Source organism: Nanorana parkeri, unplaced genomic scaffold (assembly GCF_000935625.1).
Source record: "Nanorana parkeri isolate BGI_ZX_2015 unplaced genomic scaffold, ASM93562v1 scaffold331, whole genome shotgun sequence".
In the NCBI taxonomy this organism is placed as follows: domain Eukaryota; kingdom Metazoa; phylum Chordata; class Amphibia; order Anura; family Dicroglossidae; genus Nanorana; species Nanorana parkeri.
The window spans coordinates 193,329-211,346 of NW_017306599.1; the positions used below are offsets into that span (position 1 = coordinate 193,329).

Sequence of the window (18,018 nt, forward strand, 5' to 3'; positions counted from 1 at the left end):
ATCAGGCTCCATGGTGCTGACAATCTAACACAGGAAGCTTCTATTAGGTTGGTAAAGATCTTTGATTAAGTTGTTTGGCATTCACTTCTAAAAGGTGTGTCTATTACTGCTCATGTATAACAAGTTACTCATGCCACTCAGCTAACTGGTTACAGCTCTCACCTCTCCACTCAAATGAGTAGATGGACACATTGTCACCAATCTTGAAAGTGCCATAGACCAGTAGGTGGTATCACACAATATGAGCAATGCTGTGCAATAATTTCCCTGCATATGATATAATAGAATACAATGACTCATATCAGGGAGCCATGAGGGATCAGCATCACTAGTACTACCGAGGAGGTCGTGTCACTACATTCCACCAATACTAAAACATGAAGGTGAACAGCAATCAATAAGTTATTCTCATATTGAACGAGATTAAAAAAGTCATACCAGACCACAGAGACTGTTATTTAAAGGGAAATCCCAACTTTGAAAAAAAAAAAAAAAATTATATATATATTAAATGCACACAACAGAAAAATGTGCATTAATATATTTTTGCATTGCAGCCATTAAAGGATTGCAACCGCGATTAGAGGATCATGGGTGCAATGCCCTGGCTCCTGCAGACTTCCTCCCGTCTAGGTCTGTACCTTAGCAGGGACAATAAGTAACAAGGATCGGAGGAAGTGTCAATGGACTACAAATTGAGAACGCCAAGTCCCTCTGTCAAAAGATCTGTGAATTGATGACGGGGCTGTGTGGACAGAGCCGCAGGACTGTCAAATTCAAAAAGCTAAACTAGCCTGCAGGGAGAAGAACCCCACAATTCAGGTAAGCTGGGTGAGGCTTTTGTGATGCGACCATGTTTCATGTGACACCCTATATACTGAAACCAAGAAACCTGGTCAGAAAGGAAAACGCCGCTGTTAAATGCTGCATTGGAAAGTTCACTTGAGCTGCAGCTATTGATTTTTTTATTACAAGTATTTATAGCGTCAATGTACGCATCGCTTCAAATACTGCACATTCACATCAGTCCCTGTCCTCAAGGAGCTTACAATCTAAGGTCCCTATCTTACATGCACATAGTGCAGATTTAGACAGGAGCCAATGAATCTTCCAGCACATCTATTGGAGTGTGGGAGGAAACCGGAGTACCCGAAGGTAACCCACACAAGCACAGGGAAAACAGGCAAACGCCTAAAAATTGGAGTCCTGTCTAGCGAAATTGATATCGGCAACCAACAAAGCAAAGAGCAATATGAAATGTGCGGTAAACCATAGCTACCAGAAGCCATCATTAAAGTAGTATTAAGGTCTGGGCATTTTGTACCTTAATGCATTCTAGGCATTATAGTAAAAACGGCCCAGCACCTTTTTTCTCCCCCCGTCATCCCCCCACACTTACCTGTCCGCTACGCTCGTTTCTGCCGCCGGTCCCAAAGCGATCCTCCGTTCCCCAAACTTCCTGGTTGCAGGGGGGAGGATACTGATGGACAAAGGAGCCATAGGCTCCTTTTGCCATCAAATTGTTGGGCGTAGAGGAGGGGCATGGTCTGCCACAGGGCTGTGTGTCTATGGACGCAAACAGCCACGAGCGTGCACGGGGGCCTCCATTAGAACGATGGTGGCACCCGTACGGGGGGGCAGAGATTGCTGCAGGGACCCACTAGAAAACGAGGAATTACAAACGGCAACAGCCTCAAATCAAAAAGTAGGTCTCCCTGTAGGAAATATTTTTTTTTAAAAAGGAGGCTTTAATATCACTTTGATCAATCTGACTAGAATCAAATACATATTGCCTGTTTGCAGTAGATTATTTTAGAAGGCAGCGAGAAGAAGAGTAATCCTGTAGATGCTCTTATAGAGGCAATGCCGGCGTAACAAACAAAGCGTGAAAGTATTAATTTATCATCTACATGATTATATCCCGCAGGCACAAATATCTGATATGTAACCTCTCTGCACACACATCATGAGGGGTCAGCCCCAATGAAAACTGGCCATGTGTTTACAGGGATACATTTCTTGCATTGCATGGGAAATACAATGACGGAATTATATAATGTGTGGAATGCTTTGTATTATTTATTATTAATAGACAGCAAATGTAACCATGAAAGCAAGAGCACAAACTAGATTTACTAAATATTTTGATGTTCAAAACAAAAGCTGCAAACTCAAAATAAATCGGTGCCAATCAGAAAATGTACCCTGTCGTCTCTTCTCTAGACTACATTGAACATCCAGCTAGGAAGCAATTCAGTAATCACGTTACCCTAATGTAGAAACATGAATTTATAAAGGGGCTGTAATAAGTGATCTCTAGCATTCTCATGTAATGTGACATTCTTCTAAAGCATGGGTAATTAAACTGTGGACCTCCAGCTGCTGTAGAAGTCCCATGAGGCATTGCAAGGCTGACAGCCACAGGAATGACTCCCCGAAACATGACAGGATTTGCAGTTTTCACCACAGCTGGAGGGCCAAAGTTTCACTACGCCTGTCCTAAAACCTGTCCCCAGTCTTCAATAGCAGGTATACAGGCTCTGACCATCTCTTATAACATGTCCATAGTATCTGACATCACTTGTTGCATGCCTGCAGCTTTCTGTAACAGTACATTTACTGAATGATATTTGCAGCCCTTAAGGCCCAGTTCACACCTCAGCACTGCGTGAATGAATCTTCGTGTGCGTTTTTGCTGCCGCGCATCAGCCCTTTCATTTCTATATGCTGCTGCACATGTGACAAACGTGGCAAAAAAGCTTATGCAGTATTTTCAGCTGCAAGCTTAACAAGTTATGGCAAAGCAAGTACATCGCATGTTTTTAACACGTTCTGTGAATATGGGCCAATGTGTGCACATGACACTTTTGGCGTGCGTTCATGCCAGAGTACGAACAGGGACTTAGTGATGTCAGGCTAAAGGGTCGTTTAGGGATAGTTGCACTTGAGGCCCTCTGCATCCAGTAAGTAGACCACCACTATTATAACTTTATGATTTAACAATCACATGTGGTGACTGGCTTTGAAGGGAAAAAAAAAAAAAAGTCAACTTGAGGCCTGGTACAGACCCGAGCCATACAGGATGCGCATCCCGGGATCACACACTCGTGCCTATTGCAGATAGCGATTTCAATGGGGTACATCAGCACAGCAATCGCAGAAAAAAAAAAAAAGTACATGTACTTTTTTTGTAATACATGACGCGCGGCTGTATTAGGATGCATGGCCAGAAATGCGTCAGGAAACCGCACGATGCGCCCAGCGCAACTGGGGTGCCATTAGAAAATAATGGCACCCAGAGCGCGATCGTCTGTGATGGGTAACTCCATGACAATGCGGCATCGTGTATCGAAAAGTCAGAAAAGTTGGGGTTTTTTAGGCAGCCGACTGACAACTTGCACACCAAGAATTTCTTGAAAAAGTATATTTTAATTGATTAAAAAGCAAATAGAATTGATAAAATTGACAACATGATTCCCCTATAAACTCACTCCACATTGATTAAATTCATTCATATGTAGATGACAATCAGAATTCTTGTGCAATTGAACATGATTGAAAAAGCATGATTGAAAAGTTCATAATTACATAACATGATTTATATAATGGAAGATGATGGAGGAGCTTGATTTTCTCAACGTTTCGCACTAGATAGCGCTTCTTCAGGAGATGAAGAGGGAAGTTGTCCTTGGAGTCTGTGTGCATCCCAGTCGTTCACCCTGGCTCAGACCGTGAAGGAATAAAAGCAAATGGCAAGGAGGGGAGAAAGAGGAGAGAGAAAATGAAAAGAGGCCCAAGACCCCAGTAGAGGCAGACCCAATCGGGAGATGGCGGGGGTACCACTCCTCGCAAAAAATTGGGAGTAGATAACAAAACGTTGACAGTCAGCGTAGTAAGGTAACCGTTCCTCTCTCTCGATATCGTGCCCCCAGCAGCTAATACAGCCCTGCAGGCTGTACACGTGCGGCATCGTGCACGATTGCTGTATGGTCACAGATTGCCCAGGTGTGCACCGGCCCTAATACTGTTCCAATTATACAGCTTCCAGTGTGACCAGTGTGAGAAACATGCTCAGACACCCTGCAGGGCAGTATACTTTACAAAGCTACAGACAGCAGCAATCACCCCCAAAGACAAGCCTACAACTGCTGATTTCTGCCAGGTTTGGATGTAGTGTCCATAGAATAGAGCTGAAAGACCCACCATTGCAAACTGCAAATTGTAATATTTCAGCATCTCCTCTCTTCAGAAGCAGATTCTTGTAACAACCTTTATTGAAGGTTACAGAGCGAGAACAGAACTAGGCACAGCAAACACCCTAACCCAAGGCTAGCAGGCAGAATAAGGAACAAATCACAATATAACAAGAGTACAAGATGTTTTCTGCACATGCATGCCACAAAGCATAATCAGGATTCAAATCAGTCGTTTTAAAACAACCATATAAAGGGGTTTCCATACAAACACATTGTGCCATTGTTACTATTCACTGTATTCACTTACTATTCACTGTATGCAGGGTAATGTAGGTGTCAGAAGGTATACAGTTCAAACTAGTTTCACTTGGTTTGTAACAATGTTCAACTTGAATGTGAAATAACCTTTCGATGACTTTGAGAAGATGAAAGTAAAACAAATGAGATTGGCCAGGAGATAGGTTAAACATTAGTTCATCATGAAGGTAGCGGGATAAGAAGTATATCAGCTTTACTAACAGGCTTTGCACAAAATGGCTGAACAGAATGATTCTCAATAGTGACGGCAACGATGAACCGTTTGTAGTTTCAATCTGTCAATTTATGACCCTGGCTTCAACTTCAGCATTGACTGAATTCTGGAGCTCATTCTGTTTTACTTTAGGGGATTACATGCATTCTTATTTGGGATTCCTGATGGATGGAAAGTGGTGGACTGAAAATTGCCATGTGTAGGAGTTACAAACAAACATGTGAGTAAATATTAAAAGGAACCCTACAAAGCTAGTAAATGGTTGAGTAGGGTTGACCCGTGAAAAATTAAAGTACTTTTTCATACACTTTTTTCAGGCAACATAAAAACAAAAGGCCAAAAGAACATGAGCATTTCTTCTGCCTAGGGATGTTCAGATACCAAGTACCGTACTCGGTACAAGTACAGATACTTTTCCAGCTCCAAGACTAGGCTATAGAAAAATTCAGAAGTTAGGAAGCAGCTGCCATTTGTAAGGAGCATACGGAGCTCCTGGGATTTGTACATCCTTATTTTAATGCATTATTTTTTTTTTAATAAACATATAAAAAGGGATGCACTGATATAATTTTTTCCAAGTACTGATACTTGTCCAAGTACTTACAAGTAAAGATACATTTTTTTTTATTGTCATGCGACAGTTTTTCTAAAACAATACAGACTAATGATTTCAGGACAATGGTGGAGCACCAGAGCCAGGTCCCAGCTGCAACCCTGGTAGTTCTCGTGAAAATGCCAAGTATCGGCACTGGTATCTGAATCTGGACATCCCTACTTCTGACATTTTATCAGGTGTATTTCCAGGATGACTACCATGTGATCCTCACATGTACTTCCTTTCACTATTGTGTCACCTCAGTGCAATGCTTCTCAGGAAGATGTACATTGGTCATACAGATAGCAATTTTCAGGTAATTTCAAGCACTTTCTATGCACTGCAAAATCACACAAATACCTGCAAGCTATCGCCAGAAACTGAGCAATCTACCACCCACGAGTTTGATGAATTATCATGATTTGGTTGCTTGTGAAAACGAAGCCGAGCAATAAATAGCCTCAATACAGTTTATCATAACGTAAAAGAGCGCAAGAGTGGACAAAATATGGAATTTAGGAGCCAGTGTGTCCAATCCAGGAGCCAGCTCCATTGAAAACAACTGCAAAAACTCACCAGATGCCATTTTTAAAGGAGCATTGGCGACCTGGGTCCTGGGATTGGTCCAGCCCTGTCAATGGCAATGGTAATAGAAGTGATTGATCCCCTCAAAAGTATTCTATCAGGCGTATTACAATTCCATCTCCTTGCTGCAAACTTTAAACCACAATTGTATGTCTTTTTATGCCATTTTAAGTCATAACCCCCCTAGTCTTGCATTGTATAGCAACTGCATTGTCTCCCTATATTTTGTGCAGACGGTTGGTGCTATATAAATTCTGTATAAACACACAGCTATTCATCATCCATAGCCCTAGTACAGAAACTGATGCTCAAATCAGAAAATGCAGAATAAGTCAGGCCAGCAATACTCAAACAATTTACTTCATCTAAATTGACACCATCCTCATGGCAGTACAACGCAGAGGCTAGCAAGAGGAAGCAAATCAAATATGCTTCTTGGGAATGGAGACAGGAAACAGGGGCTATAAAATATAGCAGCAATATATAGGCTGCCGCCCTTCACAAGCTGCATGCTTTCTATTGAAGAAAAAAAATCCACACCAAAAAAAAAACAAAACACTTGGCTTTAATGCTTGGACCTGGTATGAACATAGAGAAGGACTTCGGCCTCTAAGCTTACTCAGTTTCAAAACTGTGAAGTATTAGAGCCAGACACAGCCAGTCAAATAGCTGTACTGAGAACAGCAATGCCACACTCCATATTTTTCTCATTGCCGCTTCAAATCAAATGCGGTGAGAAGATGAACAAACTAAGTAACCACCAGCACTTAACTGTTCACTCTACCAACAGAATGAACCAAGCCTACCAATGCCCTGCTTACCTACTGGTATTTTAATAGTAAATCCACCAAACACACCTTTATAACCTTGTCTAATATTTCTCAGGATGTGTAAAAGCAAGTTCAACTTCACCTTTTCAATAAAAATCTTGAAGAGGAAATGAGATGTGTCTTTCATGTACAGAACCTTGAAGTGTCTGCTTGGAATGTAACAATTGCTATTACTTTTGAGAGGTTTACAAATGTAGCCTGGTTAACCTTTGCTAAAACATCAAATATCTCGTGTCATTGGTTGCAGGATACAGCTCTGGGCTCAGTAGTACAAGTAGTGGCATCTTGATTTGCATATGGATGTCACCAGGGCTATACTCGGCATTTTTTTTCTAAACATATCACAGGGAAAGCAGAAGCCCTTTGTGTGTCCTTCAGTGTTACCAGCTCTATACAGCTTTGTACCAGCTTTCTCTGGTAAGAAGCCAGCAGAGCACTTCACCTTCACAGCTACACTATCTACAAGAGTGAAATATACAATCACAATGCAACACAGCCAAGGCTGGGAATTTCCAAGTGTCTCCTTTAAAAATCTACTATGCTTGTGTACTGGGTGACAACAGCTATTTGGTTTTAAGTCGTACATATTGTATTGCTATAATGATGTTTTTCACGAGATTCTTGCTATGGCTTAAAAGTCTGCCCCTAAGCTCCATTGTGTGACTTAAAACTACACTCCTGACAAAATAGGGATGGCGTGCTGCAAGGTAAGATTTGTATACTTTGCAGCCACCCTCTACACACAACACCCGGCTTTTTAATAACTTAGTGCGGTGTGAAAATTATTCTGCCTGGAGTGTGGATTTAACACAAATTAAACATCATAGGGTCTCCGTCTACCAGCATTGTTATGATGGCTTCATGTCAGACTGCAGGTACTCGTTTCCATTTAGGCAGACCCACTCTGTAGACGCACTGCAAGATTACAGATTACCAAGCACAAACATTGTGCAGCACTACAAAGCAGAAACTGCCTATATAATGAACAAATATGGCTGCCCCACAAACTATATGATCTATGCTCTGAAACAAGATTCATGTACATATATTAGGACTGCAACCAACTAATCGATGAGAATAGTTGTCAACTATTCTCATAATCGGTTAGTTGGTTGGATCCTCTAGCTCTCTCCTCCACGCTGGGAGGAGGGCACAGCAAACAGTGGGCGGGTGCAATAGCCAGCCTGCTATTGCAATCTGAAATGGCCAATACAGGCTGGCTATAGCACCAGCCCACTACCTTCTCCATTTACATTCAGCTGGCGTCTGCAGATTCTTGCCATTGGCAGCTGTCATTCCCTGGCTGAAGCTATTCCAGCGCCATGTGCGTACAATACAATTTTTTTTTTTTAAATATAAAAAATGTGGGAAAAAAGTCATTGTGTGATCGCCCACACTGGAATGCACGGTAAGTTCCAGTGCAGTGCGACTGCAAAAAATTGTGCATGCAGTTTTATTCTAAAGTAAAAACTTTGTGTGTAACACTGCATTTGTGTATTTTATTTTAAATAAAGGATGGTATTTATATTTTTTTGTTTTTATCCGATTAATTGAAAAAATAATCGGCAAATAGACTATGAAAATAATCATTAGTTGCAGCCCTATACAACACACACGAAGATTTTTGATATTCCCAATTAAAGTATAAACAGGGTTTATCCCTTCTATGGCCTGAATCAAATAACAGAATTAGTCTCGGGCATGAGTCATTGACATTTTTGGTCCTCCCTGTGGAAAAATTCACAAGCTCAAGCACAAAATACTTTACTTCAGTGACTCATTCAATATCCATTGTCCTCCATTCTAGAGAAAACTATGCGATTTAAAAAGAAAAGGCACTTTAGTTCATAATGACCCATATCATACAAGAACATGCAGTATATAACTTTCAGAATCAAAATGCATTTGGTGACTCCATTTATAGCCCAAACAACTACTTGTTCACCCAGCAAAACAATACAGAAGTACAGGGTCAGGCCAGCTTCCAAATAGATAACCACCACTGCAAGCAGCATGTTATTCTTAAACGGACCATACACTGATCATTTTTTCTTGGTCAGCCACATGGGGCTCAATGAGAAAAAAACAACACTCAGTTCCCCCATCCACACTACACGTTATTGCCTGTGAAACTACAAGCACCAGCATGCTGGCCCACAACTATATCAACATAAAAGTGTGTGGCAGTGTCTTAGATGGATAGAGTGGATATATGGAAATGGAAGAGTAAACCTTTGATGGTTTAAAGTGACATTAAAGTCAAAATCCCCCCCAAATGCTAGTGTATGCACTTACCTTAAATGATGCCTCTTGATCCGATCATCTTCTTTCCTGTAGTTTTCATCTGTCCCTCCAGCGCTGGTGCCGGTCTCTGATCCAACGCTAACTGCTGCGTCTTCTGTGTCCCATTGTGTCTATGCAAGTTCACGCTGCTGGGCTGCCTGCATTGACTTACCTTGCATCTCTCCTCGTCTCCCGGCCTAAGATCTGTACTGCACATGCGCCCGCCCCATGATCCTTTGCGACCGCCAGAGAATCTTCAGGTCTTCGGAAGGGAGCGCATGGCAGGGATACAGGTTTAATCTAGTTTGGTAACCTTTTTTTTTCTCCTGCCCTTTAATGCAATATCCTTCCACACCCAAATCTCAGATCCTACAAGACTGAAATGCAATAGAAGTATGAACCCCATGGTTTAAAAATCTAGATGAGCTCCTGAACATGCAAAGTGCTGCCAGAAGATTCAATTTATTTGCTGATTGCTGAGTATCAGTGGAGTCACGAGGCGGCCCAACAAAGTCATCTCGTGGCCCAACGAAGTACTGATTGGGTGGTCATAATAATCTGGCCACTCAGTGTATAGTAATAGTCAGCAATAAAACTAATCCAATGAGTCTGCTTTATTTTCCAGTAAGGGCTCCAACAGACAGGAGAGGCAGACGCTAGAGCTTAGTAATGAGGTGAGCGATAGTCAGGCCTCACTAACAAAGTCAAACTAAAACTACAGAGTCCCAAAAAAATTTCGCTGCTCAGTTTTAAAAAGGTAATAGCAGATATCTTGTGTATCCAATGAGACCGATTTGAAAAAGTCTCCGGTTCAGCTATGTTGTCCTGGATTGTTCACTTCTCCCGCCTTCTCCAAACTCCTCACCCTTTACTGAATAACCTTGATTGTGTTAATGTATCATGTAGAGCAGTGGTTCTCAACCTCTCTAGGGCCGGGACCCCTTGGTAACATTTGCCAAGTTGTGGTGACCCCCAAAAGGTAACATTTAGGGATGACGCGGCTGCTGCAGCGACATCTGGTGGCGTGGCGGGATAACTGACACTGCTGCGCTAGGAGAGAGCTGATGAGGACTGCTACCTAGCACAGCGACCCACAGGTTGAGAACCACTGATGTAGAGTGAATGGGCCCTGGCATGTTTGAAATGTAGCACACTTTAACCGAACATTAAACTCCCTCAGCAAATACTTAAAGAATAGCTTCAACTGGTTTACATTAACTATTAACCAACTCTCAAAATCAATCTTAGACCCTTGACCCCAAGTAAAACTAGAACTCAACCCTTAACCACTTCCTAACTCCAGTATGCACAGAAACTATTATTTTATTACTGATATTTTTATAGTGCCAACACTTTTATGCAGAGCTTTACGTAGTTGCACATTCACATCAGTCCCTGCCCTCAAGGAGCTTACAATCTAAAAGGTCCCTATCTCACATGCATACATACATAACAGGGACAATTAACCTTCCAGCATGTCTTCGGAGTGTGAGAGGAAACTGGAGTACCCGGAGAAAACCTACGTAAGCACAGGGAGAACATGCAAACTCCTTGCATATAGTGACCGGGATTCAAACAGGCAATCCCCAGTGCTGCCAGGCAGAAGGGGTAATTAAGCCACTGTACTTGCCCACACAATGGGTATGTGAATCACCAATATAGTTCCATTTTAAAGGACAATACCAACGTACTTGACAACCTTTATCTGATGAACACAAAAGGTAAAGCATAAGGCCTGGGACACCTGGGCGTTTTGTAGCGCGTTCGAACGCTCTGCAAAACGCTCAAACACAGAAATCCCATTATTTCCTATGGGTATGGTTCACACCTGGGCATATTACAGCCCGTCTGAACGCGCTACAAAACGCCCAACGCGCAAAGAAGTACAGGAGCTTCTTTGGGGCGTTTTGGTCGTGCGTTTCCATTGGCATACAGCCAAGTATCCCTCGGAAACGCGCGTTTGTCGCACGGTTTTTACCGCGAATCGCTGTAAAAACGCGCATATTCAATACGCCTAGGTGTGAACCCAGCCTTAGAAAAACCTAATTGCTCTGATCATCTGTGTGCAGCTTACAGCAGATTCAGGCCCTGTTCACACCAGGGCGGTTGTGGATCAGCGCAGATTTTAAAAGGCCGGTTTTGGGTGGTTTATAGCTTAATAGCGCAGTTCCATTGAAAGCAGAATGGAAACTGCACTGATCAGCTTGGGAAAAAGAAGGGTCATGGAGCAATTCGGGTGGTGGGCGGTTCAGATCATGCGGAGCCACATGAACGGTCCCGATATCAATGTATGGGATCGTTCATGTCAGCAAATCTGCGCGGCCGAACTGCCCTGGTGTGAACGGGGCTTAAAGATTGCTCGGCTGTCATCACTATCAGGTCATAAGGTCACAGACGGCTACATAAGTGGACATGCAAATGCAACCATATCTTTACAAAATATAACATGACTGACACTAGAGCTGCAGCTAACGATTATTTTCAAAATCGATTAGTTAGCCGATTATTAAGTTCAATTAATCGGTTAATCGGATAAACAATAAAATACATTTTAAAAAATGGCTCCAGTGATGGACTACTAGTTTGTATTGAGATTGCACTCCATCACAGGAGCAAGCTTGGAGCGGTGGAAGAAAAAAAAAGTAAAAAAGAAAAAAAATAGTGTGGTGTGCAATATAGTGAAAAGGAAAGTGTAAATTTATACAGCAATGAATGCAGAATGGCACCGACTATAGAGAAATACAAATCCCAGCAATACATAGTGACAGTTTTCAACCCTTTAATTAAAATCCGTACACATGTGCTGGAAGGCTTCCTTTTAAAAATGCTAGTTGCCTGAGTTCAGGAAAAGCAGTGATATCAGAAGCACTTATCCAGAGGTGGACAAATTAGTACACAATGAATTCAGGATCCAGTCAGTCCAATCCAGGAGCTAGCAGGATTTGTTTTTTTTTTGTTTTAGGAGCAACAACTAACTAGAGAAAAATCTACAGCTGCATCTATTTATTTTTAAGTTTTAAGGAGCATTGCCTACATGCCTCTTGGGATTTGTCCAGCCCTGGCTTACCAACATACTTGTTAGTGACTAAATCATTTGAAGCAAAAAAGTATGACAGCCAGTCAACTAGCATTTTCAGAAGGAGAGGTTGGTAACAGTAGCTGCTGTGCTTCTCCCCGAACATGATCACCACATGTTACAATCTGGCTGTACGATCTCCTTCAAATCTGCCACCAACTTTCTAATACAAAGACCTAGCTGGGTAAAAATGGAATAGTTTAGGCTGGTCCTCATAACATAGGTTTGGGGTTTTTTGTAATCCAAAATTGATTTCGCAGTCAGATTGTAATGCGTATGGCGAGCTTAAAACCTCACAGTATTCTTTAGAAGTCTTGGGTCTAATAAAACCGTATAACGTAAACTGTGGCTGTATTTTCCTGCCAATGATACACAGTTGTCACATACAGCAACCCATAGTGGTAAATGGGTGTAGGCGGTTGTACGCGGGTTTGCTTCACTACTTGCTTAGGAAGAACGCCGGGCAAATCAAGTCTTTAAAGAGAACTATGGGGTAAGTGTTTTTCCCCATAGTTCTCTTTAGGGTCACGGGAGGACATATACTAGCATCCTCCCGTGACCCAAAGCTCAGTATATAGCGAGCTACAGCTTGCGATATACTGAGAGTGTCGCAGCAGGGACGGATCCCGACATTACTGTCGAGATCCACCTAGCTGCGTAAGTGACATCGGGCTCTGCCTATCTAGAGGCAGAGCCAGCTGTACCCGCCCCCTCCCCCACTCAGCGCTGGAGGATCGGAGAGGGGGAATCCCTGCAGGGAACAGTGACTGACAGTCACGGCTCTCTGCAGGGAGATGATCGGGAAGTGAGCGAGCGACGGTATGTGTTCCTCACTTCCCGATCAATAGAATCGACATGTGACAGTTGCAATGTCACACGTCGGCTCTAACTATGAGGGTGAGTGGAAATCACTCCCACTCCCTCAAGCCTGCCTCCCCCTCAGCATCCTTGAATCCAATCACTGTATAGAAGGTGATGACTCACGGTAAGTAGAGGTGTTATATTACCTCCTTGGACAAAAATTGAGCAATTAACCCTTGCAGTGCATGGGTAGCCCCACTGCAATGCCCATAGATCTATATCTATCTAGATAGATAGATATATACACACACGTGTATGTATATGTATATGTATATATATATATATATATATATATATACACATATACACATACACATACATACACTAGTGGGCAAGTTAAACAATGTTGAAATTCCACTTCCCCAGGAATCATAAATTATTGATGCTAGTTAAAGAAAGAAGATCAGGGTCCGGTCGAGAGCACACACCATCCTTGGCCATAAAACTTCATATGGATCGGATTTATTAAAGCTTTCAAGGACTGCATCAGTCTGAACACACACACAAAAATAAAAAAACCTGACTGGGGTTCTAGCTCCCCTCACTTCCTGTCTGGTAAAATGTCACCAGGACAAGAAATGAGGGAAAGTCTCTCTAACAGGCCTCAGGATATCAGTAAAAACCTGACAGGGGTTCTTGCTCCCCTCATTTCCTGTCTGGTAAAATGTCACCAGGACAAGAAATGAGGGAAAGTCTCTCTAACAGGCCTCAGGATATCAGTATAAACCTGACAGGGGTTAACCCTTCCTTACTCTATCCAAACAAAACAACAAAACAAAAAAAGCTTTGTCATGACATACACTTATAGATAAGAGTTGGACCTCAGTAACACCATTCAGAAAAAGTGTCATGCATCTAAAATATAATAAAAATGTCCATGCCTCAGTAACCTGTGTTTAACATGGCTACAGACAGCAATTGCTACACTACACATTTTTTCTAATGCTTCAGGTGTCTGGATGCCAAAATAACCATGTAAAACAAAAACAAAAAAAGTAAATAAAGCAAGCCAAAATTCTGCCTGCAGCTTTACTTATCACTGGGATACAGCTGGTATGTGACAAGTCGATTCCTACAGTCTATATATCTGACCTTGCAGGGAAGAGATTCCTTATGAACATATATATCTAAATAATAAATACATGCAAAAACAAACGCTGCTAACCCTTTGAGGTCTGCCATATCCGTGTTACATGTTATCAGAGAGGTAAAGACATGTATTTAAACATTTCCCTTCTAATAAGATAATGGAAATACACAAGGCGCATGTTCAGCACACAGATTTGTTTATTTTATATACACTGCCAGATAAATAAATCCTACAAAAACAAGGCTGGGGTAGGGTTTCCTGCCAAAAGAGGTAGGACACCCAGTGCAAGCTCTGTCCTTGTGGCCTCTAAGGTCAAACTGTCTTTCAAAGTCACCAGGCCAAGGCAGAGAAGTGCTCTGCATCCAGATTTTACTGCTGAATAAAACGACCCCAAGGTGACTCATGTGGGAGAAACGTCTAAATCAACATCCAACCAAAGTAAATTTGCCCCGCTGGCACTGGATGGGGCTTCCTTGGTGTGAGTGGATACAGTTCCACACACTCAACAGTTTTGGATAGAGTAGGAAAGGGTTAAAGCCACTGCCTGGTTACTTTTTGCTGTGTGTGCCATTGGCAATCTCACTGCCTGTCCAAAACACACAACAGGAAGTTAGAGGGAATATCCCAAAGTGAGGCAAATGCATCACTTAATAAGCTGAAGCCCGGAACAGGTGTCGCCAATAGAAGATTCCCCTCTTCCTCTTGTTCTGGTGACAACTCTGAAATTTTGCATTTCTTCATTCTCTTTTTTCTTACTTTCTCTTTTGTCGACAATGGTCACCACTCCTGCTCCGAGCAGAGGATAAAAGAACTAGGCATTCTCTAAATGGTCCTTGTGTCAAGAGAGTAAACCCCTGTGTTTTCAGAGCAGAGGGAAGTCGTTCAGCACAGCACAATACCAGGACTCGGAAGATCACAGCCAGTGATCTATGGAAAGTTCCAACTCGTCGAGATCTCCAACGACCTGACTTCCGGTAAGTAAGAGGTTTGGCCGAGAAGGGAGTCAAATCGGCGGCCATATTGAGTGGGTCAACTCAGATGAATAACGTGCTGGATTAGTGTGACCCTAGTTCATTTTAATACTTTATTGCTGTGTAGTATGTGTATAGGGAAATGCCGCGGGTGGCCCACGTGCAGTAGAGCCTTCTCGTTCAAACCTCTTCTAAATAAACCGGAAGTCAGGTTGTTGGAGAGCTCGAGTTTTCGACAGAACACCGGCACTGTAGTAGCTATCTCCAGCTACTGCAGTGCTTTACAGGATCCCTGCTCAGGTATGACATATGCATACTACCAGGGGGCCAAGCTACTACCATTATACTAAAAAAACCATCTCTGAATTCATGCCGATAGCGTCCTTCCTTCTGGAGGGTGACTACTTTTGTTCCCCATGGTCCGTGTGTGTGTTGTAAAGTAGCCACCGCTCCAAGCTTGATCCTGTGATGGACTACAATCTCAATACAAATTATTAAACTAAACGTGAGATTGTAGTCCATCACAGGAGTGAACTCGGAGGGGTGGCTACTTTACAACACACACAGGGACCATTAGGAACAGAAGAAGTCACTTTTCATGCCTGGCTGTAGATTCTTGTGGCAGGAATCACAGGGAGTTTCAGGCAGCTGTGGCCACTCAGCCGGTACAAAGCAAAGACAGGCTGACAGGAACCACAGTTGTCTGCTGCTATCCACACTCCAAACCCTAATCCCACTTGAATTATCTTGGTGGGTGCAGAAGAGGCCTGCACCATCTGTGCCACAAAGATCAATATATAAAAGAGACCAGCACACAAGAGGTCCATGTTATCATCCCCTCTTTATTGGACTGCAGAACAACATGGTATCACATATAAATGCGTTTATATGCAATACCATGTTCATCTGCAGTCCAATAAAGACAGGTTAACATGGACCACTGGTGTACTGGTGGCTCATTCTCTTATACATTCTTCCTTGCGGCACCATCTGCAGGCCTTTTCTGCACCCACCGAAATATTTCAAGTGGGATTTGGGTTTGGAGTGTGATTTCACACAATTGCTGCTATCCACACATCCAGTGGTTAGAGACAGAAGACTGGCCCTGGACACAGAATATCCAGAGCATATGGCCCTAGCTGCAGGTATTCGGTGAATGTCACCACGGTCAGCCGGCCATTGCTTTGTACAGGCTTCCCGGCCGCAGCTAGTTACACACCTGTGAATCCTGCAGCCGGAACCCGCAATCTAACCTCAAACATAAGTGCAACTAGGGCCATAGACTACATCCACACTGGTCTCCTGCGTTTAGGAGATTCCACATGTAGGAGAAATGACCTGTGAAGAATAAACAGTAGAAAGCAGGAATCACCAGTCGGTCCTTGACACATTATCACCCTGATGAAGGGACCCTGTGTGGCCCCAAAACGTTGGTTTTTCATTTGTGACGACATGTCCGAATAAATGGACGTTGAATATTATTCATTGAGTGCTGGTGATTCCTGCTTTCTACTGTTGATGTGCACGGTGCCATCCGTGATTATCACAGCAAGCCCCATCATTGCAATTTGGGCGAGGAACGCTATATGGAGTGCTTTCAGGCTTGAGAATTCTGTGTTCTAATTACTAGGAATCAGAGACAAGTGTTAGGGGCAGAATGGTGTACAAATCACATTCCACACCTTTTCAGATGTCTCATTGAAGTCTATGGGGGCCAAAGCACACAAATGACGCCCCATAGAAGCTCTTGGCTGTTTTTGAACATTAATGGGCAGCACATCACTGAGCTATGAAGGGGAATAATAGAAGGACATGCAAATGTGAGTGTTGCAGTGATTCAGGGAATGCTCTTCATAAAAGGTCAGGAGTGAGGGAGGGACAGAGATGTCATGTACACTACTGTCAATGGCAGGGGGGGGGGGACACTACAATGGGAAGGTCACGTGACAGGCCAGCACTGGCTGCACAACTCTAGGACAACTCATGCCATACTCTGACTGCTGGCACTTGTAGTCCCCCCTTTAGCAGAAGGTGCCATGCACTCACCTAGGACATCCGCCGTCCGGTGGCGGGCGATGAAGCAGGCGTCGTCCCCGTAGCACATGCCCTTCTTGAGGATCCCCTTCCTGGCATCCTTTCCGAAGCCGCAGCTGGCGGTCACCAGGCTGTAGTCCCGGGAGTCGGTCTGTGACAGTCCTCCGAGCACCGCTCTGGCCACCAACCTGCCGTAGGATAGTACCGAGAACATGGCCCCAGACGACCACCTCTTCCTCCTCTGCTCCTTGTCCTCGTCTCTTTCTCTCCTCCGTTTTCCTCAAGGGCACCCCGGCCTCTCTCCCTCTGCCCGGCCGGTGTGGCGCCTAGGCGCCCGGCTCTGTCCTCGTCCCGCCGCCCTCGGAGTGTGACAACACGCCCGACCTCTCGCCCCTCACTCAGTGCCGGCTATCACGAGTCCGGTCGACCTCTGCCGCCATCTTGGACCGCACTGATGCTCCGGAGGCCGGAGGAGGGAGGCAACTGCAGCAAGACATGTGACCGCCTGACGTCACTGGGACGTCACCAGGATTCCCTGCAGTGGGCTCTGTGTGTGTGCGGGCTCTCGGACGTCACCGGCTAGTAGAGAATTCCTGGCCGTCTCTCCACACAGAGGGCTATTCTCCTGATGGAGCTGCCTCCAGAGCCTGCTCAGCTACAGCCTGGAGCTGCTTAGAAGGTTCTAAGGACAGAAACTTTCTTCAGAACTTATGAGTGGATTTCCACTTTTGCAGTCACATTTGATAAACCTCCCACTAGAAGCTTCTTATGTGTTCCCCTTCACATAGCATATCTAAAAATAATTTTAAATGAACCACTTGAGCTCCAGCGCTGCTTTAAAACAGCATCCGGTCTCAGTGGCTCCTGGGGGCCCCAACGGCAAACAGGATCCAGTGGTAAGTCCAGGAGCTGAAACAATCAGCTCCCAGGCTTCAGATCATTCTACAGATCGCTTTATGTGAGAA

At 43.7% G+C, this 18,018-nt stretch overlaps 1 protein-coding gene across 1 annotated transcript in view; it reads right to left on the bottom strand.

The window, feature by feature from the left end:
* Positions 1-17,574, bottom strand: part of PPTC7 (PTC7 protein phosphatase homolog) — a 31,292-nt gene extending 13,718 nt beyond the window's left edge. Inside the window, exon 1 of the mRNA XM_018558317.1 lies at positions 17,066-17,574. Coding sequence (XP_018413819.1) covers positions 17,066-17,267 — 202 coding nt within the window. The 5' untranslated portion in view covers positions 17,268-17,574. The remainder of the gene's footprint in view (positions 1-17,065) is intronic.
* Positions 17,575-18,018: the final 444 nt, after the last annotated feature.